The sequence below is a fragment of the Choloepus didactylus genome, chromosome 7, assembly GCF_015220235.1.
Source record: "Choloepus didactylus isolate mChoDid1 chromosome 7, mChoDid1.pri, whole genome shotgun sequence".
In the NCBI taxonomy this organism is placed as follows: Eukaryota; Metazoa; Chordata; class Mammalia; order Pilosa; family Megalonychidae; genus Choloepus; species Choloepus didactylus.
Window position 1 is genome coordinate 37836720 of NC_051313.1, and position 25908 is coordinate 37862627.

Consider the following 25908-nt stretch of genomic DNA (forward strand, 5'->3'; position numbering starts at 1 on the left):
ACTGATTCCAGCCACAACAGAAAGTCTGATTTGTGTGTAAATTCTTAGTAAAAAGGAGGTCTGCTAGTTATTATTCAGTTTGTATCCTTTTGGGGAAGAGACCTCAGTTCCCACCATCTCACAGGTCCTGACCAGCCTTAGATGGCTATCGTGGGCCCGTGGCCCAGCCTGGTGTAACTGGACATTCCCAGAACATCAGAGCAGCTTGCTCAATGTAAGGCAGCCTTCTTAGGAAAGCCCAGAAGGAGGCTGTCAGTGCACCAGAGGTTCTCAAGCTTTGGGAACAGTTGGGGTTGCTGGAGGGCGTTTTCCTTGTCATGAACACCTTTTTGGCCTGAGTTCAGATAGGATTATTTCAGAGAAGCTGAAACCAGTAACTAATATATTTTTAGTAACACTCACTCATTCCTTGGTAGGCTTTTTAAGAGTGTTTTCAAGCATTTAATCTGACTATTTTGTTGATAAAACATTGAGTCTACAATGGGCATCTTATTTTGTAGTGGATTTTGCTAGTTTTACTTGCAAATTTCTTTGGAATTCTGAGGGTTCCTTAGAGTCACCTTTATGTGAAGGATTGACTTTATTCTTATGATTGAATTTAGACATGGAAATTGATCCCTGAATGGCAGATGACGTACAAAGGAAGGGGCATAGACAGTGTTCCTGGATCCTATTAAAAACCCAGTTCAACTCAGCTTCCACAAAGAGAAGCTGTGGTCAGCACAGACAAGATCTCACCTGGTGGTCTCCAGACAAGGTAAGCTACAGGCTCTGAAAATGACAATTTCCACTGTCCTGTTTCTCTTGTGATCACTTGCACCTCTGCAAGAGCCAGCATTGCCCTGTGCTATGTGTCAGGAAACTCAATGATTCCTCTTTAACACAACAATTTGAGTTTTCATATTGACTTTAGGCCTTTTGACATATGTATAAATATTTTTAAATGCTATCAATTGAAAAGTCCAGGAAATTTTGATACATTAATTTTCATTTTTTTACTTAACATAACTCATTCTAGGTTTTGTGCAGTTTTTACAGTTAACACTTGCTTAATATTGCATCATATTGATATATTATTATTAACTTAATCATACTCCTATTTTGCATATAGATTTTCTCCCATTTGGTTTTTCACCAGGGATAATATTGAAAGGAAAAATATTCTTCATGTAGGAAACATTTTTCTGTAGTTGAATTATTATACTGAGTCGGAATTACGCTTCAATATAATATGTTAATAATACTGTTAATAGGTCACTCCAATGATTAAATTATAGCTTTATTCACACCTCTCAGGTCGTAATGAGTCTTCTAGGAATGTTGTACTTCATTTAATTTGGAAGACATTTTTGTCTCTATGGTTGGCTTCTGCCATAAGGAAATCTGTCATTTTACATAGAATTTTGATAGTTTTCTCTCAGATGGTGACTTTGCTATGAATCTCTGGTGGCTTGGTATCACTTTCATGCATAAGCTACACAAAGATTTTAATTATTTAATTTTTGTGTTGGATTTATATACGTTCTGGTTACTAGAAGAGAAAAAGGCTCCCACTCACTTCCAGAAGCCAAAAAAAGGTCAATTTCAGCTCGGTTCTTTCTACTGAAGATGAGTGACCTTCAGGATCAATGGCTAAAAGTATGCAAGAAGAGGCAACATGTCCTGTTTGTCTGGATTTTTTCTGCAACCCCATTTCTCTCTCCTGTGCACATACCTTCTGTTTTAAGTGCATTCAAAATTGGATGCTAGAAACGGAGGGTTTCAAATTGGCCTGCCCCCTGTGTCGAGAAGTAAATGAGAAACCTCCTTTGGAAGAATGGTAAATTCGAGCCTTGACTCTTCTCATCATACAACATGGTCCCCTACTGGATCAGAGTCTGCACATAAGTGATGAAATCCTGAAGTTCCAAGAGTATATGACCCTGGATGCTGCCACCGCCAACTCCTTCCTTGTCCTCTCTCACGACCTAAGGAGCGTTCAGTGTGGGAAGATCCGCCACCACCTAATGGAAGGTCCTGAGAGATTCACCTACATGGCCTGTGTCCTGGGCACCCCCCACTTCTCCTCTGGCTGCCATTATTGGGAGGTAGAAGTGGGGAAGGGCAAGGAGTGGGCTTTAGGCATTTGCAAGGAATCTGTGAACAGAAAGGAGAGGTGCAGTTTATCCTCTGAGCTTGGCTTCTGGATCATCAGCGTGGAGGGAAATGCTATTTCCTGTAGCTCCTCCCCACAGACCAGAATTTCTGCAAGCCCTGACCTTGACAGCGTGGGAATTTTCATAGATGCCGAGATGGAAGAAATCAAGTTTTTTGATGTTCGAAATGATGCCCTCATCTGTACAAACAGTCAACTCTCCTCTTTGGAGACTTTGCGTCCATTCTTCTGTCCTGAGTTGCCTGGAGATGTGACAGTGGTGCCCCCTTGAGCCTCTGCCCATGAGAAACTCAGCTCAGTAGACACAATCAGAGAATGCCAAGTTTCCATAATGGCAGAAAATTCTATATGTCCTGGAGTTAGTTACATAATAAAGAGGGAAATGACTGTTCTGAAGACTGGGTCCCTGACCTGCCCACTAGAAGCAAAAACTCCCACACATGCTAACTCTGAGATACAAGGACAGCAAGCTCATGCTGCAGACTCCCGCGAAGTTTTGATGAGTAAGAATTATCAACCATATTAACTATTCAGTGGGCATCCAGCAAAAATTGTTTTCGAGGTTGCTATTGAATTTACTTTTTCAAGTTAGAATGTTTTATTTTCTTGCAATTAAATCAATAAAATGTTTGCTGTTTTACTTATGTTTAATTCATTCTGTTTGGCATCGTCCAATCTGATGTACATTTCCCCTTTCCGCTGCCCCTCTCCCCCAACACATCCCCATCATTTCAGATTCCAATTTCCCATACCCAAGTCTTATACTCTGTCATGATGGCTCTATTTCAAACTGTTCAGGGCCCTTCAGATTGCATTTCTTCCGATTTACTAAGTCAGCCACTTCTGAATTGACACCTGCCCCACCTTTGCTTTCCTTTCCAAAAAGACCCATAATTGTTATCTCTTTTTTCTTTCCAATGCCATTCGGGAAGGGGAGTCAGCCCCCCTTTTTTTCTTCCCCTGTTCTCATCTGATCCCGAAGATGATTTCAGTTCAGAGGACTCCTTGATCTTCCCTAACACTTGACCTGGGTTGTGTCCACCCTGATCCACCTCAGCAGGTCTTTGTAATGTCAAATATCATTGAGAAATATTTGCAGTATTAGTCCCTTTCATTCTGTAATGGTTACTTAATTTTTTGATCTTGAACTCAAGTAAGAAATACATTTTACATTGCCACCCAATACATAATAAGTACATATGGAACAAAGGTTTTCCAAAACAGTACTTATGCTTATGAGGGGAGACATACTATATATTTTTTCTTTTATTACATTTTATTAGAAAAATATGCTGGTCTCACGCACTAATTTGATTTCACAGCTCACCAACAGGTTGTTCACAACAGGTTGGGAATTACAGTTTGAAAAACTGGAGAGGCACTTAACCTTCTACATCATTTTTAGATCTTTGAATTCTAAAGGGAGGGGCAGCTCCAGTTCCCCAAGAGCAACAGTAAGAGTTTGCCCTCATTTGCGTATTTTAGACCTTTCTCCCAGGGTCTCTTTGCTTCAAGGTACTTTCTATCTCTTATGGAAATTTAAACCCCAAGCTTCCTTTCTCAGGAGTGAGGGACCTGAGATTTCTTTCCTTATACACTAGGGGGAGATGCCAGTGGCCTGTTCCTTTTTGTGGCCAAGGGGATGGGTGGGAAACGGTGATGGGACAGGAGCCCCAGCCACAGGCTCCCCAGGACCCAATGCACCCCCAATGTTGAAGCTTAGGTTTACAGGACAATTTTTATAAAAATTACATGCTTGAAATGGATTGCTCAAAGAAAAACAACTTTTCCTTGAGAGAGCTGACCATACACCTCTTTATTTTGTTGTTCAGTTGAACATATGTGACAACTCTATTTCTCCTGCTCTTTCTCAATTTTTAGTCTGTTTCCTGCCATTAAAATAACTTCAAAAGTTGAAGAGAAAAAGGGAGGGTAGGAATGAGGGAGTTTGGGTGGTTTTAGCTGGGCTTAGATCAGTGTGTTAACAAAACTCTTGATTAGCTCATTCTTGCCTGTTTCCCCACCCCCACAATAGATCACAAGAGTCCACCATCCATTCTGATACTCTAATAGTACCCCAAACTGAAGATAAAAGAGCTGTTCACTATAATGACACAAGTCTGTCTTCTCCTTGATGTTGGGTTTTAGAATTTTCTGCAAGAAAAAAAGTCTTGCTAGGTTGGCTTTTTTCATAGCAATTAGGAAAACCAGTGAAATATTCCACTTTTAGAATTTTGGGCAACTATAAATATTGGCTTAGAGTTTGGTGAATACTCCTTTTTTTTTCCCATAAGTAGCAGATTCTGTCATGGCTCTAAAATGTGTATATTGGAGGGAAAAGAGCTGATAATGCCACGTGTGGCCTGGTCACAGCCTTCAGTGTGGTGGCTTCTAAGAATTTTCCTTAAGGGAGAGCTGGTTCTCTGTCTTTGTCTACTTTTCAGTGTCTTCCTCCATCCTTCTGCCTGGAATGCGGATCCCATACTCTTGAACCATGAGGATGAGGGCTTGGCAGAATGGTGCTGGAAGGACTCTGGATGTTTCTTGGCCACAGAGCCATTAATCCCAGCCCTGGAACACTCACCATCAATTTCACTGATGTGATACAGACATAAAGAGCATCCTGGTTTAAGCCACTACCATTTTGTTTTAGTTTTTACTTGCAGTTGATTTTACTTCAAAGTTATATGAAGGTGTACCAAGATTTCTGCAATCTGGTTTGATTCTTGTGGGTTCTATGGAGGATTCCCCTCCCTACATGCCCTTCTGAAGGCTTCTAGAGCAACCTTTGATGCTCTCATTTATTTTGCCTTGTCCTCATAGGCTCTGGGCATTAGGACTTTGGTGAGTGTCTTCCAGGATTTTGCACTCTCACAGGCAACCCTAAGTTTCCTTCTTCCTTTGTGACCAGCTTCAGGAACTGAAATAGGAGGAGAAAATTGTGCTTCAGCAATTTTTTAATGGAAAATGTCAAACATATACAAAAACAGAGAATAGTATAATGAATCCTTATGTACCTTCCACTCAGCATCAATAATTATCAACTAAGGGTCAGTCTTCCCTATTGGAATATTTAGGAGCAAATCCCAGAATCATATCATTTCATCCATAAATGTTCATAAATATATCTAAATGGTAAGGGCTTAAGAAACAGTGATGATGATATCATCATCATACCTTTAAAAATGATGACTCCTTAATATCATCTGTGATAGTTTGGATATATTATGTTCCCCCAAGAAAAAGTCATGATTTTTTAATCCAATCTCATGGGATATTGGGATTAGGTTGTTTCCATGGAGATGTGACCCACCCAGCTGTGAGTGATACCGTTGGTTAGGGTGTGACCTATGATTGAATGTTTCCATGGAGGTGTGGCCCCATCCATTCCATGTGGGCCTTAATTAGTTCACTGGAGCCTTACAGAATCACAAACAGAAGGACCTCAGAGCTGCAGCGGAGGCAGACATTTTAAAGACAGCCGTTGAAAGCTGACACTGATGCTTAGACATGTTTGGAGTTACGGACCCCTGATGTTAGCTGCAGCCAACAGAGAGATTTTGAAGACAGATGTTGAAAGTAGACTTTTGCTACTCCAGAATTTGCCTGGGAGAAACTAAGAAAATACCCCCAGACACGTAGAGAGAAACATCCTTGGAGAAAGCCATTTTGAAACACAACCTGCGAGCAAAGAAAGAAGATGCAAGGCACATGCCTTCCCAGATAACAGGTGTTCCAGATGCCATTGACCATCCTTCAGTGAAGGTACCCTGTTGTTGACGCCTTAGCTTGGACTCTTTTATGGCCTTAAGACTGTAACTGTGTAACCAAATAAACCCCCTTTAGAAAAGCCAATCCATTTCTTATATTTTGCATAACGACAGCATTACCAAACTGGAACATCATCAAATATCCAACCAGTGTTCTCAATTCTCCCTTTTGACTCAGCTTTAAGTGATTCACTTCAAGTAGCCCCAGATATCCTGAATAGCCATTCAAAAGATACTTCTGTGTTAAGATCTCTAACCTTAAAACACAAGCACTTTTTTCCAACATGCTTTTAGGTGCTTAAGAAAACAACCCTGGCTTTCCTCACCTCCCAACCTCCACCTCCAGCCCCTGCAGCCCACTAAAGCCTGGGGCACCTGGGCACCCTGCCACAGGAACTAACAGGTAGCTGCTTTAAGGGCACCTGTTCTGGTTGGCTAAGCTGCTGGAAATGCAGTATACCAGAAAAGGATTGGCTTCTACAATGGGGATTTATTAGTTCACAAATTTACGGTTCTAAGGCCATGAAAATGTCCAAATTAAGGCATCAAGAGGTAGATGCCTTCTCTGAGGAAAAGTCCAGTGGCCTTCTGAACACCTCTGTCAGCTGGGAAGGCACGTGGCTGGCATCTGCTGGTCCTTTGCTCCAAGTTTCATTGCTTTCAGCTTCTGATTCCAGTGGCTTTATTCTTAAGCATCTGTGGGTTCTCACTTAGCTCCTTTGGGGCAAACTCTGGGCTTCACCTCTTAGCTTAGCATCTCCAAACATCTGTCTCCAAAACGTTTCTGGGCATTTTCTCTCTAAGAGTCTCTCTGAGCTCTCTTCAAAATGTCTCTGCCTTTTATCCTCTCATAGAGGATGCCAGTAAACTGATCAAGACCAACCTGGAATGGGCAGGGTCATATCTCCATGAAAAGAATCTAATCAAAATGTCCCACCCACAACTGGGTGGGTCATTCTATGCAAACAACCCATTCAATAGATCCCACCCACAATAAGTCTGCACCCACCAGAGTGGATCAAAAGAACAGTCTTTCCTGGGGTACACAACAGTCTCAAACTAACATAGCACCCATGATCTGAAAGTCCCAACTTTTAGATTTGTATCTGTCCAAGACATTTTTCACATTCCGATGCTTATTACCTAAACAATATCTCACTCTTCACTAGGAGCTGGAGTAGCATTGCCTAAAGATTATTTCCATTTTCTTTATTAGAGTTTTCTTTGTAATCAGGGACAATTTCTGAGCTTACTGGCCAGATCTACACTTTCAAAAAGTAATTTTAACAGAGAAAATTTAATATAAAGAATTATTAGTTATAACAGGGTATTGTGGTAATGAGGAAATGACTAGTAATCAGTAAAGAGAAATCTAAAGCATTTAGGAATAGGAGCCACAGGTAACAGCCACTACCCATAAGGCTAAGACAGAGCACCTAGAGAAGAGGCCCTATCTCACCCCCTGGGTGAGCTCTAGGCCTTTGGAGAGGACAAGCTTGCAGTTCATTGGTTGACAGAGAAGTTCACTGAGGTGTTTCACCAGCAGGACTCACTGGTAACTTCCATCTGAAGTGTGGGAGGAAAGAACTTCACCAAAGAAGTGTCATGCCTAAGAACTCATTGCAAAACCTTCCAAGAGGGTGATGGGAAGGTGCCAGTTGCCACCAACAACCAGGCCTTGCTGACTACCATGCTTTACAAAAGGAGGGTGCTGCAGAAGTTGTGTGCTCTATAGGAGCCTAGAGACAGGAGCACACTAGAACCTGGAAGGAGAAAAATCCCTTCATCTTCTGGTGTCACTTCAGTTTCCATGACTGACAAATTTAATCTCATATCAGCTGGCAAATGGAAATATTTATAAGGCCCATCTTCATTATCACAGAGCAGGCAACAACAAGTGCATTTGGAACTGAGAAACAATACATGGATAACTGGCATAAGTACTGTTTATCTTTTGTTTTTTTCTACCTCTCTGAATATCTTACAGCTCTTTTATTGGATCTGTTATTTCACTTATTAAATATGTATATGTGTGTGTTTGTGCATGACTATGTTTGTGTGTCTGTGTATATATATGCATATACATATATAAATTTTCAAGATTTCTTCCTTGATTTGTGCTATTATATTTTCATAACCTCCTCTTCTTTTTTTTATAGATACAACATCTAAGATTGTATTATCAAATAGTTTCTGTTCTAAAGTTTTATTTTGTCCCCTGTCTTACTTCTATTTTCTTCAGGTGTTTTCCTTTCCTATTTATTTATTTAGGATTTTCTCTCTCACTTTGGAAGCTTTCCTGAAATGTCAGTTGATCTTTCACTGAGAATAGAAAATTGAAGTTTTATGAACATGGGAAAGGTTTGTCACTAGGCTTTACTATCAGAGTGAAGGAATGGGTAATCACTAATTTCATTTAATGAGCACAAAACAGTATTTGAAGGTCTATTTTCTAGAGTCATTCAATTTTCCTCCACTCTTCTGCCTTTGGTCACTGTGGACAACTGCTGTGTGTCTGATGAGAACTCGAGTAGAGTGATGCTCCACTTCTTTGTACATAGATGTACAATCAATCCCCCAATTTTCACAGTCCTCTGTTATATCTGTGGCCTTACATATTGACTTCTAAGACAAATGGCTTGTGTCTGCCTCTATAAGCACTTAATTTGTGGGCTGCTTCCCTTTGTTAAATCCTCCATCTTTAATTTCTAAAACTTGTTGAAGTCTCTCATGTGTTTTCTTTTCCTCTTCCTTTCTATTCTCTTGGTTCTTGTGGATTTATGATTTTTTATTTCTTTACTGCCACTTACAAGATGCATTTGAAACATCAAAGATCAATGTATTCTCCTATTGTATTTCATTTTCTAATTTATCGTTCTTGCTTGAACAATTATTTATTAAAGCCAAGCTTTCTTAGAAATTATATAGTCACAAATGATAAATATTTTAAAAGTTCATGTTGGAAAAGTATTGTGTGGGAAAATAGAAAGAATAAGTGAATTAGAAAGAAATTGGGTGAGTGTTTTGGTTTAGATGTATTATATTCCCCAAAATGCCATGTTCTTTGGTGCAGTCTTGTGGGGTCAGATGTATTAGTGTTAATTAGGTTGGAAACTATTGATTGTTTCCATGCAGATGTGTATCAATCAACTGTGGGCGAGACCTTTGATTGGATAATTACCATGGAGGTGTTACCCCACCCATTCAGGGTGGGTCTTAATTAAGTCACTGGAGCCATATAAAAGAGCTGGCTTAGCTCAGAGATTTTTTGGAGTTGTGGACCCTGAGGTTGGCTGCAGCCAAGAGAGACACTTTGAAGAACACACAGGAGCTGAGAGTGGATCTGGAACACAATCTGGGAACAGCGAATGCCAGCCACGTGCCTTCCCAGCTAACAGGTTTTCCAGAGGCCATTGGCCTTTCTTCGGTGAAGGTGTACTTGTGTGGATGCCTTAGTCTGGACACTTTCACAGCCTCAGAACTGTTAATTTATAATCTAACAAATCCCCTTTATAAAAGCCAATCCATTTTGTGTATTTTGCTTAATGGCAGCTTTACCAAACTGGAACAGGCCATTTTATCAGAGTCTGCACTAAAATGATGCATCCCCTTACCCCCAGGGCAAGATAGGGGATGAAAGGTTGACTGGATGAGGTGAGTAATGAAGATGCAGAATTTGTGAAACAACACTTTCCTGACTCCTCCCCTTTGTGGGGGATGAAGCCATTCAGTTAGTAACACACCACCCCCGCCCCCGCCATTCCTACAGTATTGTAGGTGCCCAAGTCACTATGTGGAGGAATGACAGTTGTTCCTCATGTGAAAAAGGCTGAGCTTCTGACCTCACATGGTGCCCATCTCCCAAGGCCTGATGCTAGGGTCATAAAGTAAAGAGCAGAAGAGAGAACCCAGAACAGAAAGAGGGCCAGGCTAGCCTGCTCCCTACCATTCGGTGTGTAAGCATCTGTGGGGTTGCCAAGGATAAAATGAGCACTTCAGAAGTTGGTGGGGATTTAGCCATCATACTGGTGACTTCGAAAGAGCCAGCCAACTCTGGGGGAGGTGATCCTAGCCACAAAGGGTGATCTGGGTGACTTGTTATAGGGTCTGAGAGATGAGGAAACACAAGCCTCAGATGTTCCCTCACCAGGGCCCCTGAAGGGGAGGCCCCCCCCCAAAAAAAAACTGAACGTACACTCCACCACCCTGGACATCTGGCATTTGAACACCTGCCACACCTAGGAGACCATCAGCCCCATTTGACTCAGTGACGCACAGCAGAGAAAGAAGACTGCGGACTGTGGAACGTATCAACCCCTCCTCCCTTTTCCTCTCAACTCTAGGGGGATGGAAGGAGGAGGAGAGAGAAGCCATCCCAGTGCCCCCAGCTCCAGGCTGCTAGAGCTATAAGCCCATTCTGCATTGAGGAAGACAGGAACGGAGAAGTGGAGAGGGAAAGCACAATGCTATCTCAATATTTGAAATCCAACTGTCCTAACAACTGGAAGCATCTGAAAAAAATACAGAAATATCTTGAGATTTCATTAAGGGAACCAAAAACCCAACAGAAAAATAAGGATTAATGGACACAGCAGAAGCAGTCAATGGAAAAAAAAAATTAATAAATCTGAGACTCCACAATCAAACCAGGCCCATCATTTATTTAAATGACTTAAATAAATTTATCATTTATTTAAATGATTATTTAACTGCTTCCAATCACATTCGGTTGGTACAGTCTCTAGTTTCTGGATTAATGCAAATAAGGCACAGCCAGTGCTGTGCCAGAATCTTTGGAGATTTTGTATCTTCAAATTGATAAAATAACTAATATCCAGCTACAAAGCTGACCCACAAAGATTCTGTAAGATGAACTTCTAATTCCTTTTGTCCCACTCCCTTGTCAATGTGCTCTCAGCACCATTTCAGCCCTTCTATTCTGCTCCATAATGGACCTGGTTGATCCCTGCAAATTGCATTTCTCAGGTACCTGCCAACTGCCTACAGGTTGGAGTCAGTCAGTGGGAGCAAAGCAGAAGATGGGAGAGTGGAGGCAAGGAGAAGCCAGGATGTTTCCTCATTTCCCTCTCTGCTTTGGGAGCATCCCAGCAGTGGAGGCATCTCCTCCAGGGCTTCCTGCTTCCTCTGTCAGCTGCTGCCTCCATGCTCCCTCCATGATCCCAGGGTCCACCTCCATCTTCCCCCCTTCTTCCATCCTAGACTCAGGAAAAATGTCTCTGGGCTTCTGTCTCTCTTAGCTTCTCTCTCTCAGCCTCTGTGCATCCTTGCTTGTTCTCCCAGGGTGTTTCTCTCTAAGCATCTGTGAGTCTTCTCTCAGCTTCTCTGGGGCAAACTCTGGCTTCATCTCTTAGCTTAGCATCTCCGAAGTCTTTCTGTCTGCATCTCCAAGCTTCTGGTCTGTGTTGGCTCTTAGCTTCTCCCTGGGGCAAACTCTGGATACATAGCTTCTCTGCAAAATGTCTCTCCATGGGCTCTCTTAAAGGACTCCAGTATACTAATCAACACCCACCCTAAATGGGCAGATTCACACCTCCATGGAAATAATTTAATCAAAAAGTCTCACCTATAGTGGGGTGGGTCATATGTCCATGGAAACATTCCATCAAAAAGTCCCACCCCCAAGATTGAATTAAAAGATCATGGCTCTTCTGTGGTCCCTAACAGTTTCAAACCAGCACACCTAGTTTCCATTACCAATCTCAAATTTTCAAAGGAAACATGATAACCATCAAGAACTCCAAGGGGGTATCAAATTAAGTTTTTCAATCATTAGGCTAAATGGACATAACACAGCACTCCCCGTGCTCACAGTTCAAGATGGACACTTTCAGGGATCAGTGTTTCCTTCCAACACAGGGGCATAAGTCCCCAGAAAAGAAGTCACAAAACCAGTTAAATTTTGACTGGAAATTGATTTCTGAGAAGGCAGATTCAAAGAATGAAGGTTCATTTATTCAACAAATATCTATTGATTGACTACCAAGTTCTAGATGCTGGGAATACGGCTATGAATAAAACAGGCAAAATCTCTGCCCTCTTGCAGCTTACAGTTTGGAGCAGGGGAGATTCAAAAAGTAAACAAATAAATAAATGATATTTTTTAGGCAAATGCAAGGGAAGGGGAAGAGGAAGGACTACAACTGGGAGGGAGGTCTCTTGTTGTCAGGGAAGATCCCTGAGGAGGTGAGGTGACAGCAGAGTCTGAATGACGAGGGGGAGTCAGCCATGCAAAGAAAAGAGCAAGGATGGAAGCCCCGGTAGGAATGATACAGAGTGGGTTTGAGGAATTCCATCCTGGCTCCAGTAGTTGTCCTCATAGAGCCTGCATTTTACGGTACATTCAGATTTCCCTAATACCAGTGAAATTATATCTGAGTCATTTTTAGTCTATGTCCAAACATTTCCAACAGACACACACACACATATATGCCATAATTGAAAGTAACCATCCCTTAATTTTTCTGAATAAATTCACTTATAAATGGTTGCAAACATTCCCATCATTCGCCTAGGCTCAGCTGGTATTTCTCTGAGTGATAAATCCCTAAACCACTTGCTTCAGAGTCACTGGGGGTTCCTGCTCAAAGTGCTCCCTACCCATCCTCTGCTTATAGGACTACTGAACCAAAGCCCTAGGCTTGGGGTTTGCAAATGTGTGACAGTCTTCCCATAAAGCATTTATGCACACAGGTCTGAGAATCACGAAACCTCCTGGCCTGCCTCTCCAACTTAGTATTCTGTAGTTGGTGAAACTTCAGCTTGCCAGCAAGTATATAAAATTTCACAGTAATATTCAAATTCATCCAAAAAATCCTATTGAAGTGAAAAGCAAGCAATCAGTATGGAAATGTCCAAACAAAAGCAAAATGCATGATTCACTTGTCATTCTGATTTCAGAGAGACAATTTTTCAAATCTCATTTGCAACTCTCAACTTTAGCAGCCATCCCTCAGTGTGTTTCTCCCTCTAACCTACAAAGAGAGGATTTGGGCTAACTTTTAATATAGTCTAACAAGGTTTCCACTTCTTGATATCTCTGGGGCTGCCACTGAGCTTCTACGGAACTTTGATTAAAAAGAAGCTGCGGTTGTCTCCATTTCTGAGCACACTGCCTTTTCATTGTCCCTTTCTCTACTGCACGCTGCCAGTGCCAATGGAGCAGTCATAGAAGTTGATCCTAACACAAAATCTCCTTTAAAAATTATTACATCTGTTTGGGAAGAGAATAATAATGTATTTGCAAAGCCTCCTTGAGGGACTGGGGAAAAATTGGAAATAGTAAACTTTCCCACCAGGGGAATTCCTGACATTCTCACAAGCACTGGGGACTACCATTGTAGTAGGCCAACCCCTCTATCTTGGGACTTGCCCTTATGAAGTTTTTTTACTGCAAAGGACAGGCTAAGCCTACTTATAATTATGCTTAAGAGTCACCCACAGAGAACCTCTTTCATTGCTCAGATGTGTCCTCTCTCTCTAAGCCAACATTGCAGGTAAACTCACTGCCCTACCCTCTACGTGGAACATGACTACCAGGGGTGTAAATGTCCCTGGCAATGTGGGACATGAACCCCAGGTGTGAGCCTGGACCCAGCATCCTGGGATTGAGAAAGACTTCTTGACCAAAAAGGGGCAGAGAAATGAAACAAAATAAAATTTCGGTAGCTGAGAGATTTCAAATGGAGTTGAGAGGTCATTCTGGAGTTTATTCTTATATATTTTATAGGTATTCCTTTTTAGTTATTAGTGTATTCGAATAGCTAGAAGGAAATACCTGAAACCGTTGAAGTACAATCCAGTATCCTTGATTCCTGAAAATGATTGTATAACTATATAGCTTATATGGTATGACTGTGTGATTCTGAAAACATTGTGGCTCACACTCCCTTTATCCAGTGTATAGACAAATAAGTAGAAAAAAGGGGGACAAAAAGTAAATGAATAATGGGGGGTGGGGAGAGTATGAGATGTTTTGGGTGTTCTTTTGTACTTTTATTTTTATTCTTATTTTCATTTTTATTTCTTGGAGTAATGAAAATATTCAAAAAATTGATTATAGTGGTGAATGCACAAATATATGGTGATACCGTGAACAATTGTTTGTACAGTTTGGATGATTGTATGGTATGTGAATATATCTCAATAAAATTGCATTAAAAAAACTGTAAGTGAATAAATTCCCACTGTTCAACCACCCAAAAATTATTACAAATAATCATTACAAATAATTTTTATAAATCTGATTAATACAAAAAACTTGGTAGATGGAATTATAATCTAATTATAATAATATATGTATATAATAATATAATCTTATAGCACAGAATTCTTTTTAATCTTGCATTTTTATTTAAGAACAAACCAAATAAATTGCAAACATACTGAGCCAAAAGTTTTCCTAATTAGCCAAATTCACATCAATCTTGGTTTGGAGGCTTGGAGCAAGTAATCGTGTGTTTCGTGATTTCAAAAGTAAAACTGCTTGCAGGCCCAGTAGAAATATTAAATGAACACAAAGAGAAAAGACTTTCCCTAATTTCAAAATATAAATTAACATTCCAAATCAAGTAATTAAATTATGTATGTTCAAAGTATCATTTCTAACAATGATATTAGTTTTGATATCCCTGGAACTCTGATTTTTCTCCCAATTCATTTGAATTAATCCACATGTATCACTGCTTTTAGCTGAGAAAAAGGAAATGTGATGCATGAAATTTTTTGAGAGAATATTCATTATTTAAAAATTAATAAATAAAAAGGAACCAATCTCTGCTAGTGCCGGCTTTTAGGGTATTAGACCACCATATTGTCACTTTTTTTGATTGCACATCCTATCTCATTTCATAGAAATATTCTCTCATCCCACAGCCTTCCAGGAGTTAATTGAGAGTGAGGTCATGGAGACAGAATCACAGCATTCAAGAGCAAAATTCCCACTTCCTTTCCAAAACCTGACCAATGCTGTAGGTGTCAGGTGATTTGGGTCTAGTAAGAATTAAAGGAATTTTTGGAAGTTCACAACCACAGTTGTTCTCGTGTTCTTGTATTTCAGTGCCATGATGCCCAGACCCTCCGGCTCTTTTCTGAGAGAAGAGCGTCTCACTAAGCCTCTTCCTTTTTCCCTTAACATTTTACAGAGGACAGCAGGTGAAGCAGCAGCAACTCCACCACCCTCTGTGTACACACACCCCTCTATCAGCCAGTGCCCTCTTTCCGTCCTGGGGTTAGTCTTCCAGACTCTTGGTATAACCACAAAGACAGTAACCAGTACACCTCGGATTAAAGGGAGCTAGTTGTGGCCCGTGTTGCCACCCATAAACTGCCCTAATCCCCACCTGTTCTGCACAATGAAGTCTATGCCACTTCTTAAAATGTCCACTAGGGTGTGCACTTTCTTTCCAGTTTGTTGAGGGTGACTCCCAAGTGATATTAAAGGCAATCCCTTCCAACCCGCATATCCCAAATGCTCCTCCTAAATTAAGCACTCAGTATCAAACATTAAAAAAAAAATAATAGTAGAACAGTCATATTTCATGGGTCTAATGGACATCAAAAGGAAATAGCAGCAACTGCCCACCATTAGTTCCAGTGCACGATAGTTTCCTAATCTGAAAACCCTCAAGCCCAGGGTGAATGTGGCTGGCACCACATGCACCATGATTGGTCTGTGCTGCCTGCTGACATACCCCCCAACACAAACACAATCCCACTTCTGGCAAGGTTCTTGGGGAAAGTTATAGGGGTAGAAATGAATCTAGGAGCAGTACCCAGATAGGATAGATATGACAACTGCAACAGCTCTGTTTGACCACAGGAACTCAGCTCTTTTTATGGTAGCCCTTGTCCATCAGACTGTCTTCTCCTACAAATGAGAGCAAGGCAGTTGCACAATGGTTTTTTTCTCCATGAGCCTGTTACTGCAAAAGCAGGCTTGCTTGTCAATGATGATCAATAGGGTAGACTATTAACTGTTGTGTTTTGGGATTCAGACAGCATGTCCACCCAGACTGAGGCTTTAGTGTTAGGAGATCAGAGCGCCAATGACTCTGTGCAAACTTTGGTAAAGAGAGCTAGGGATGGGCAAACTCCAGGACTGGACAATGGACACCACTGGTACTCATTAGAAAAAAATACAATTGGAATTTCTGCAATAGTAATTTTAAGTGTAAGGTTCACTATCCTGTTCAATCTGTATGATAACCTTTTCTTCGACTGAAAATTTATGTATGTAATACAAATGCCTTGCCATAGTCTGTCAACAACCTTCATGTAACCTGTTTAAAAATATATGTGTGTATCTTTACAGCTCTTGTACCAATACAACCTGTTTCACCTTATGGTATTAACTGACTGTATTTGCCACCACGTGCTCACCTTTATGGCTGACCTCTTTTTACCTTTCAGTGCTACCCCAGGAATCTCTGAGAGCATCACTGCACCCCATCAACTAAGATGTCCCAAGCTTTTCCTGCCCCAAACATAGCAGCAGATGCCCTCAAAGAAAACTTGGTTCATTTTGGGAAAAAGAAAGTACAAAATCCTGAAATCTGGTCCTTGTCTGCATTTTATATTACTTCACACTACCACTGGCAATAAACTGCCTAATATTAGAAGAGGTATAAGTGATTTCAATAACACAGGAAGAGATATTGAACATCAGTATAAGTTCAGATAATCGGATTGCCCCAGGATTTTTATAACAGTGGGTGTTTGCTACAATGAATGTTGATCTCCAATATAGGTGCTCCCCTAAGTTGCAGTGAAGTGAGTTAAAATCCAAGAAATGGGTCCCATAAAATGGCAGAAAGCCATAATGTCTCAGTATCTACACATAGCCAAAAATAGGTTCATATCTGGTTAATTTCTCCTGTATTATCAAGTACAAAACAAAATTTTATTAACCCACTCTGCCAAAATGTCCCTTGGCTCTCAGTTTCAGTTAACAAAAAAGTAATTTAATAAAATAAATTCGATTAGTTTCACTGATCTTAACTAGGCCTACCCTACTGGATGAAATATATGTCCTGCACAGGTGATCAATGGTGGGGAGGGAGCTGGATATTCTTTGATTTTCCCTTATTCCTAAGTAGAAAATTTTATTGAAGCTTTGTTATTTTTCTATTCATTACAAATCAGTGAAAACGGTGGTGGTACATGTGTTGTTTCATCCATAGTTTGCAGAGGAAACTTTTAATCTCATAAATTAAGCTACTTGGAGTTGTTTCTATTACTTAACACCAAAGGGTCTCTTAACTTTTGAAGGTGGTCTCAAGTAATTACCTATTCTAAAATAAAACATTCTTAGCATTTTAATAAAGGAAGTTCATGACTGGAGAAGTAGCTGTTTTCTGACAAGAGTCTACAGGAGTCAGAATTCATTGACACATTTTTAGTAGGTAAATTGAAAACTTTAATCAGTTCTCATGTCTAAGCATTCCGAAAAAGGTAGAGAAGTCAAAGGTGAAAAGAAGTTAAGCCTCGGTTGTGCTTTTCATAGTCTCTTAACTGAATAATTAATGATAGGAGAAGATATTACATGTAAAGACTTTATGGACTTTTAAAAATTCATCCTTTAGTTTTCTCGGGCAAGATGGCGGCATAGAGAGGAGTGGAAGCTAAGTAGTCCCCCTGGAGCAACTACAAAAAACCAGAAACAACTAGTGAATAATCCAGAATAACTGCGGGGGGACAAACTAGACCATCCATTCATCATACACCAACCTGAATTGGGAGGAATGCCAGAGAACACAGCATAAAATCTGTAAGTAAAACCTGCAGAACCAGGTCGGGAGACCCCCTCCCCCATAGCCCGAGCTGCAGAGCCGCGTGGTGCCACAGAGAAGCTCTCTCCCAGCAAGCGAATACAGCTCAGCTGAGCTCCAACTGGGGTTTTAAGTAGCGAGTGTGAACTGCTCACTACAGGTACGAATCCCCAAAAAACAGACAGAGGCTTTGGGTGACAATTGACCTGGGAGAGCCGGAGGGTTGCCTTGGACTGGGTCTGAAGGGGACTATCTGTTTCTTTTTTGGCTCAGTGGAGAAAGCCCCAGTCATTTTCAGTTTCCAGGGTTGTGACTCTGGGAAGGGTGGAGACACCACAAGCAGAGAGTGAGACCATTGAAATGCTAATGACCTCCACCTGAGGGGTCTGTCTTCTCTAGGAGGAAAGGGGTGGGGCCCTTTCTATTCAGAACCAGACCCCAGAGCCTGGGGGAACACGGTCATACCTCCTCACACCAGTCAAGAATTATAGGCTAACAGGCATCACCTGCTGGGCAGAAAAGCACAGTGACCCGAGGCATCAAAGGGTGGAGCAATTTTCTAAGACACACCCGCAGGGAAACCAGATACTGAATATTTCTTCCCTCTGGGACCTGAGCCTGTTCTGGTCTGGGAAAACCTGAATTGGATAACCAAGGAAACCATGCCTAGACAACAGAAAATTACAACCTACACTAAGAAAAACAAAGTTATGGCCCAGTCAAAGGAACAAACGTACACTTCAACTGAGATACAGGAATTTAAACAACTAATGCTAAATCAATTCAAAAAGTTTAGAGAAGATATTGCAAAAGAGATAGAGGCTGTAAAGAAAGCACTGGACATGTATACGGCAGAAATCAAAAGTTCAAAAAACCTACTTGTAGAATCTATGGAAATGAAAGGCACAACACAAGAGATGAAAGACACAATGGAAACATACAACAGCAGATCTCAAGAGGCAGAAGAAAACACTCAGGAACTGGAGAACAAAACACCTGAAAGGTGTTTCTCCATCTGCAAACGAGCAGATGGAGAAAAGAATGAAAAAATATGAGCAACGTCTCCGGGAACTCAAGGATGAAACAAAGTACAATAATGTACATATCATTGGTGTCCCAGAAGGAGAAGAGAAGGGAAAGGGGGCAGAAGCAATAATAGAGGAAATAATTAATGAAAATTTCCCATCTCTTATGAAAGACATAAAATTACAGATCCAAGAAGTACCGCATACTCCAAACAGAAGAGATATGAATAGGCCTACGCCAAGACACTTAATAATCAGATTATCAAATGTCAAAGACAAAGAGAGAATCTTGAAAGCAGCAAGAGAAAAGTGATCTATTACATACAAAGGAAGCTTAATAAGACTATGTGTGGATCTCTCAGCAGAAACCATGGAGGCAAGAAGGAAGTGGTGTGATATATTTAAGATACTGAAAGAGAAAAACCACCAACCAAGAATCCTGTATCCAGCAAAGCTGTCCTTCAAATATGAGGGAGAGCTCAAAATATTTTCTGACAAACAGACAATGAGAGACTTTGTGAACAAGACACCTGCCCTACAGGAAATACTAAAGGGAGCCCTATAGGGTGATAGAAGACAGGAGTGTGTGGTTTGGAACACAATTTTGGGAGATGGTAGCACAACAATGTAAGTACACTGAACAAAGGTATCTATGAATACGGTTGAGAGAGGAAGATGGGGAGCATGTGAGACACCACAAGAAAGGAGGAAAGATAACAACTGGGACTGTGTAACCTGGTGAAATCCAGAGTATTCAACAATTGTGATAAAATGTACAAATATGTTCTTTCACGAGGGAGAGCAAGCAAATGTCAACCTTGCAAGGTGTTAAAAATGGGGAGGCATTGGGGTAGGGATGCAATCAGCATAAACTAGAGACTGTAACTAATAGAATCATTGTATTATGCTTCCTTTAATGTAACAAAGGTGATATACCAAGGTGAATGCAGATAAGAGGGGGGGATAGGGGAGGCATGTTAGACACTTGACATTGGTGGTATTGTCTGATTCTTTATTCTACTTTGATTTAAGGTTATTTTTCCTTTTGCTGCTTCCTAGCTGTCATTTTTTTGTTTCCTCTTTCTTTTGCCTCTCTACCTTCTATGACTCTCCCTCCTGCCTTGTGGAAGAAATGTAGATGCTCTTGCTTAGTATGAGCAGAATGTTCAATTAGGATGAACTTAAATGTTTGGAAATGAACAGGGGTGTTGGTAGCAAGATGTGAGAATAACTAACAGTGCTGAATGGTGTGTGAATGAGGTGGAAAGCGGAAGCTCAGAGTCATATATGTCACCAGAAGGAAAGTTGGAGGTCAAAAGATGGAAATGTATGAAACTGAATCCTATGGTGGGCAATGTCCATGATCAACTGTACAAATACTAGAAATCACTTCATGAACCAGAACAAATGTATGACAATACAATTAGAAGTTAATAATAGAGGGGCATATAGGGAAGAACTATATACCTATTACAAACTATATACTACAGTTAGTAGTATTTCAACATTTTTTCATAAACAGTAACAAACGTACTATACCAATACTAGGAGTCAACAATTGAGGGGGGTTGGTTAGGGATAGGGGAGGTTTAGAGTTTCCTTTTCTTTTTTTCTCTTTTCATCTTTCACTTTATTTCTTGTCTGGAGTAATGAAAAGTTTCTAAAAATTGAACAAAAATTAAGTGTGATGGATGCACAGCTGTATGAGGGTACCCAGGGGCAAGTGATTGTACACTTTGGATCTTTTGATAATTGTATGGTATCTGAACAATCTCAATAAAAATGAAAAAAAAAAATTCATCCTTTATCCAAAGATCAAATATCAAGGTTTATTTATGTGTGTGTATTTTTTATTTCTATTGTTTTAAATAATGTCTTATTACCAAATAAGATTTGTTCCCCCTTACTGCTCCTCATTTTCTAAATTATCCTTGTATTTATAGACTTTTATTCCTCCATATAAATTTGGGGATCAGTTTGTGAGTTACACATGCAAAAAAAAACATGCTAGTATTTTAACTCAATTGCCTTAAATATTTAAACTATTAAACTTTTCCAAACATGAACATGGTTTAGCTTTCTATTTCCAGGTCTTCTTTTCTATGTGTTATTCATAAAGGTGTGACACATTTAAGTCCAAGATACTTTATAGATTTTGTTGCTGCAAATATTGGGATTAAGTACCCAAAAGCATTCAAAACCACTTTTTCTCTTACTTCTACAATAGAGGCTAGAAACTACAATACTGAACTTCTAAACTCTGCTGTAGCATGAGGGTCCTAACCTAGTCTGGCCAAAGAGAGAAAGTCTCTGGGGAGGGGTTTTCTTCCCCAACAAGCCCTCAAAAAGGCAAAGCTTGATGAGGAGAAGGCACCAAAGTTATATCCACCTGAGATTTAGGTAACTTTTTAACATTTTTAAAACACTTGGAGCATAGGGATGCACTCAGTAAAATCCTGACACTGAAATTTCTTCCACCCAGTTTCTTCAACAGAAGAATTGCAAGGGAAAGAGAAGAGGAAACATAAAGATTAAAAGGCACCTTTGGAAACCTATCAGCCAATATCAAGGTTTGGACCTCATTTGGACCTCAATTCAATCATTCAAACTGAAAAAAAAAGTATAAGACCATCAAGTTAATGTGAATATTGGATATATGATATTGCTGAAGAGTTATTAGGTGTCATATAGTATTGTAGTTATTTTCTAAAGGGTTCTTAACTTTTAAAGATAGATACACTGAAATATTTGTAGATGAAATGATATTATGTCTGGGGTTTGCTTCAAAATAATCTGGAGACCACATATTGAAAATCATTGAATTTGGCTGATAGATTCATTGGATTCACTATATGCCCTATTATGTGTATGTTTGATACTTTACTTTCTACAGGAGAGGGTTTTTTTAATGTTATTCATAGTTTTTTAATTACCTCTATTCATTGATGGGCCAGTTTTTTGTTTGATAAACTTTGCTCTTCTTTTCCAAGATGCAAATCTTCTTCAACAATGTCTGGTAAAATTTGCTTGTCTGCTTATATTATGAATGAAGGACTAAATTGATAACTATAGGCATATGACATGAATTTCATCTGCCTTTGGTAGATATGTTTATCCAAAAGTCTTCTTTGATTAGAAAGGATAGCTACAGACTCTATATAGATGGATAAAGTGGGGCAACAGTTGGGCTTCATATAAATATAAGACAAACCAAGAGGCATTCACTTTAGCATATTTCTCTCCTGAGATAAAAATGACCATCCCATAATTTTCCCTGCTCATACATCTATTGTGGTCAACAAGGATTACCATTAGATATACTTTACTCTTCTCTAATTCAAAGACCATTGTAGTAGCTACCCCCAAATACTTTCTTTAATGAGAAATTATTGAGTTTTAACCTGGGTGTATTAGTCAGGATACTCTCGGGAAACAGAATCAACATGCGATATCTGTAAATATGAGATTTATAAAGATGTCTCACGCAACTGTGGAGATGTATGAGTCCAAATTCTGAAGGGCAGGATGCATGAGTCCAAATTCCATAGGGCAGGTTACCAGCTGGCAACTCCAATGAAGGTCTTCAATGAACTCCTCAGGAGAGGCTGGTTAACTGAAGAAGAAGTGAAAGTTCTCTCTCCTCTCCCTTAAAAGTTTTCAACTGATTGGATCAAATCTAGCTGATTGAATTCTCTCATTGTGGAAGGCACGCCCTTCGTTGCTGTAATCAGCCACAGATGCAATCAATTGACACATGATTTAATAAACCAGCCTTCTGGTTTATTAACCAGCCACAAATGTCCTTGCAGTAACAAGCCAACATGTGCTTGACCAGACACCTGGGCACACCATCACCTGACCAGGTTGATACATGAACCTAACCATCACACTGGGTATAGAAATTACTTTGCATTACAGTCAACTTGTGAATACACTTTTAAGTACTCTAATTTATGCCCCATATACCATTCTCATCAGAACTGGTTTCCTCCAAGCTTGGAGCATCTCTGAAGTTCTGTTAGAAAAAAAAAAAATGGTTCCCAACCGTTGCACGTTTTCCCATATGTTTTGGTCTAAGGCTTCCTGCTATACTTTTTTTGTTAAAAAGATCCCAAATGCTTTTCTAAACTCCAAAAATCCATATAAAACATATGTTTCCCATTCCCCATTCACAGAATTCTTAAAAATTCAACCTTTTGGTACTTCTTTCTTGTCATTCTATGAGAAAGTAACTTATACTCTTGGACCATGAACCTGAACCAGATGGCTTTGTATACACCTGTAGATATATTTAGATATATTTTCAAAAAGCAAGGTCTGAGGGTGGAAATCCTTTAACATCCACTTGTGCACTTTGGAGAGGGTGACAGGGGCAGATAATTGCCAATAACAAAATGAGGGCCAGAAAGAAGGAATCTCATAACTTTTAGCACAGCACTGATTAAGAGAATAGTGACGGGCTAGCAGCCTAACATTGGCCAATCATTTATCATCACTGTGGTGATCACGATTTTTATAACACCAAAGTGTTGTTCCCCAACATGGCTGATTACACTTGCCATGCACAGATCAGCAACTCTCTTTATATAGCCTGTAGATGCACTGTTCCAGAAAAGTTGCAAAATAAGTAGTTTATACTGAAAGTGACAAGTAGAGGCTTATAGATCTGGAGAGGTGTCCCTGCATGCAAAACTTAAATGTCAAAACATGAATGTCTGTAAGACAATGCAGGGACAGGGAGGAACTCTGAGGTTTTTTCCTTTATAGATTCAGTAAGAATAAGTAGATGATTAAGCTGTTTTTGAACAAAATGATGGACACCCCAAATTGAACTTGCTTTAACAAAAAGTGGAGATTTTAGGAAGGACACTATGGAGTGTCATGGCAAAACCAAGGAGCAAGCAAAGCCGGGATGCAGCTGGGCCTCAGAACCTCTGGGACTTGAACTCATATATCTCCCACATCTGACTCTCGCTAAATGTTGACTTTCTTTTCCTCCCTTGCCGCTGATCAGACTTCTGCACACGATGGAAACCACAGGCGCTGTCATCCTTAAGGTCTACAACTTACAAGTGCAACCAACACCAAAGTAGCAATGGTCTGGGACATTTTTCCCCCTAAGGTTTTCAATGTGTGAACTCATATGCTCTCCAAGTAATGACAATGTTATCTTTTTTCACTAGTTAGCTTTATTGCCATCTTATAAGTCTGTAGTATTCTAGTAAATGTTTTACAACCTGTTAAGAAAGAAAGAAAGAAAAGGAAGGAAGGGAGGGAGGAAGGGAGGGAGGAAGAAAAAGAAAAAAAGAGTTGAATTGTAGCATTTTCTCCAGTTTCCCAGCGTAAATACTTCAACCATGGCCTATGTGAAGCAACCAACACAATGTCACTGAACTTGGAGTTGGGAAGAGATGTCCATAATACTCTAGCAAGCTGGTACAAACCAGATCCAGCACAGCACTGCTCATAGTCCATTTCTTTGGCACTCTTTGGATAACAATGTTAAATAGCAATGATAGCATGAAGCAGCCTTTTCTTGATCTTGATACTGTAGTATTCAGGGACAAATAGCTTATATCCTGGGTGCTACATTTGATTAAATATCAGTGGGCCCTTGGAGCTCTGTGTCTGGATTTAAAAAGAGGAAGTGTCACCACCAAATAGAAATGTTGGCCAAGGATGGAGGGCAAGGGAGGGGTGTCCCACATCTATCAGTTGAGAATATGGTCTCTGAACCCAAATGTTTGGATCCAGAGTCTTATTTTGTCTTTTTTTTTTTTTTTAGGCTATACACTAGTAGACAACTGATTTAGCCTCCATTTGCCTCAGTTTCTCTATTATTAAAATGGGGGTATTAGAATATATACCTCACATGACTTTTATGAGGATTAAATGAAATAATTCATGTTGCATAATGAATTCTGTGTCTAGCACGCAATATTGATTAATTTGTTTCAGTATCTGTTATAATTATTTGTCTTTTTCTCTTAAATACTATTTTAACCATTGGTTTAACATGGTGTATTAGTTAGGGTTCTCTAGGGAAACAGAATCAACAAGAGATATCTATGAATATAAGATTTTATAAAAGTGTCTCATGCAACTGTGGGTACGCATGAGTCCAAATTCCATAGGGCAGTCAGCAAACTGGCAACTCCTATGGAGGTGTTTGATGAATTCCTCAGGAAACACTTTACTGGCTAGCCAAAGAAGTGACGGTCCTTTCCTTCTCTTCCTTAAAAGTCTTCAACTGATTAGATTAAATCCAGCTGATTGGACTCTCTCATTGTGGAAGACATGCCCTTCGTTGATGTAATCAGTCACAGCTGCAGCCAACTGACTGATGATTTAACAAACCAGCCTTCTGGTTTATTAACCAGCCACAAATGTCCTTGCAGTAATGGTTAGGCCAGTGCTTGCTTGACCAGGCACCTGGGCACCATCACCTGGCCAGGCTGACACATGAACCTAACCATCACACATGTTCTTTATTATGTTTCTAAAATATCCTTCTAGTCCTTGTTTTCTAAGTTCTTTTTGAAAAACAAGGAGCGACTGTTAAATTTTGTCCTTTGCATTTTCAGAGTCTATCGTCCAGTTTCTCTTATGGATCTATGACAGAAGGAACCACTTTCCGTTAATTAGCCTAAGCCAGTAAATTACCAACTCCATCTGTCTGCCTCAAGTCCCCTTTCTCTACCAGCCCTGACCTTTTTCCAGCCCTGCCTCCCTCCCCCATATAAGAGGCCCTCCCCACCCTACATCATCTATTCTATTCCTGGCCACTCCCCCCATGACCTCATTTATAGCCTCTCCCACTAACCCTCCACTGAAGGACCCTTTCAGCCAGCACAAAATACCTTGATCAATCTGCCTCAATTTAATGGAGGAAAGTACAAAAACAAAAACTTAAGCCCTTAGAATATTGTGTTACACAAGTGAGGGAGGGGTATTATTTTAAACCATCCCAAGAAAGTAGAGACCAAGAGACCTAATTTGCTCTGCCTAAAAAAGTAAGAACATTAGTTTTCTAGGAGGACCTTGAGTTTTCTGCAGGGCTGCAGGAGGGAAGGAGGCTGTTTGGAGGTGCAGAGAGGTGGAGAGGCTAAAGCAATAGGTTTGGGCTGGGTTCTAGCAGGGATTATGATCCATTAGAAAGCTTATGAGATTTT

The 25908-nt window shown here is 40.2% G+C and overlaps 1 protein-coding gene across 1 annotated transcript; it reads left to right on the top strand.

Moving 5' to 3' along the window:
- The first annotated feature begins 1628 nt into the window (after positions 1–1628).
- On the top strand, positions 1629–2426 carry RFPL4B (ret finger protein like 4B). The gene is made up of 2 exons (XM_037844633.1): positions 1629–1790; positions 1875–2426. Exons 1-2 carry the CDS (start codon positions 1629–1631, stop codon positions 2424–2426), a joined length of 714 nt encoding a protein of 237 aa, XP_037700561.1.
- Positions 2427–25908: the final 23482 nt, after the last annotated feature.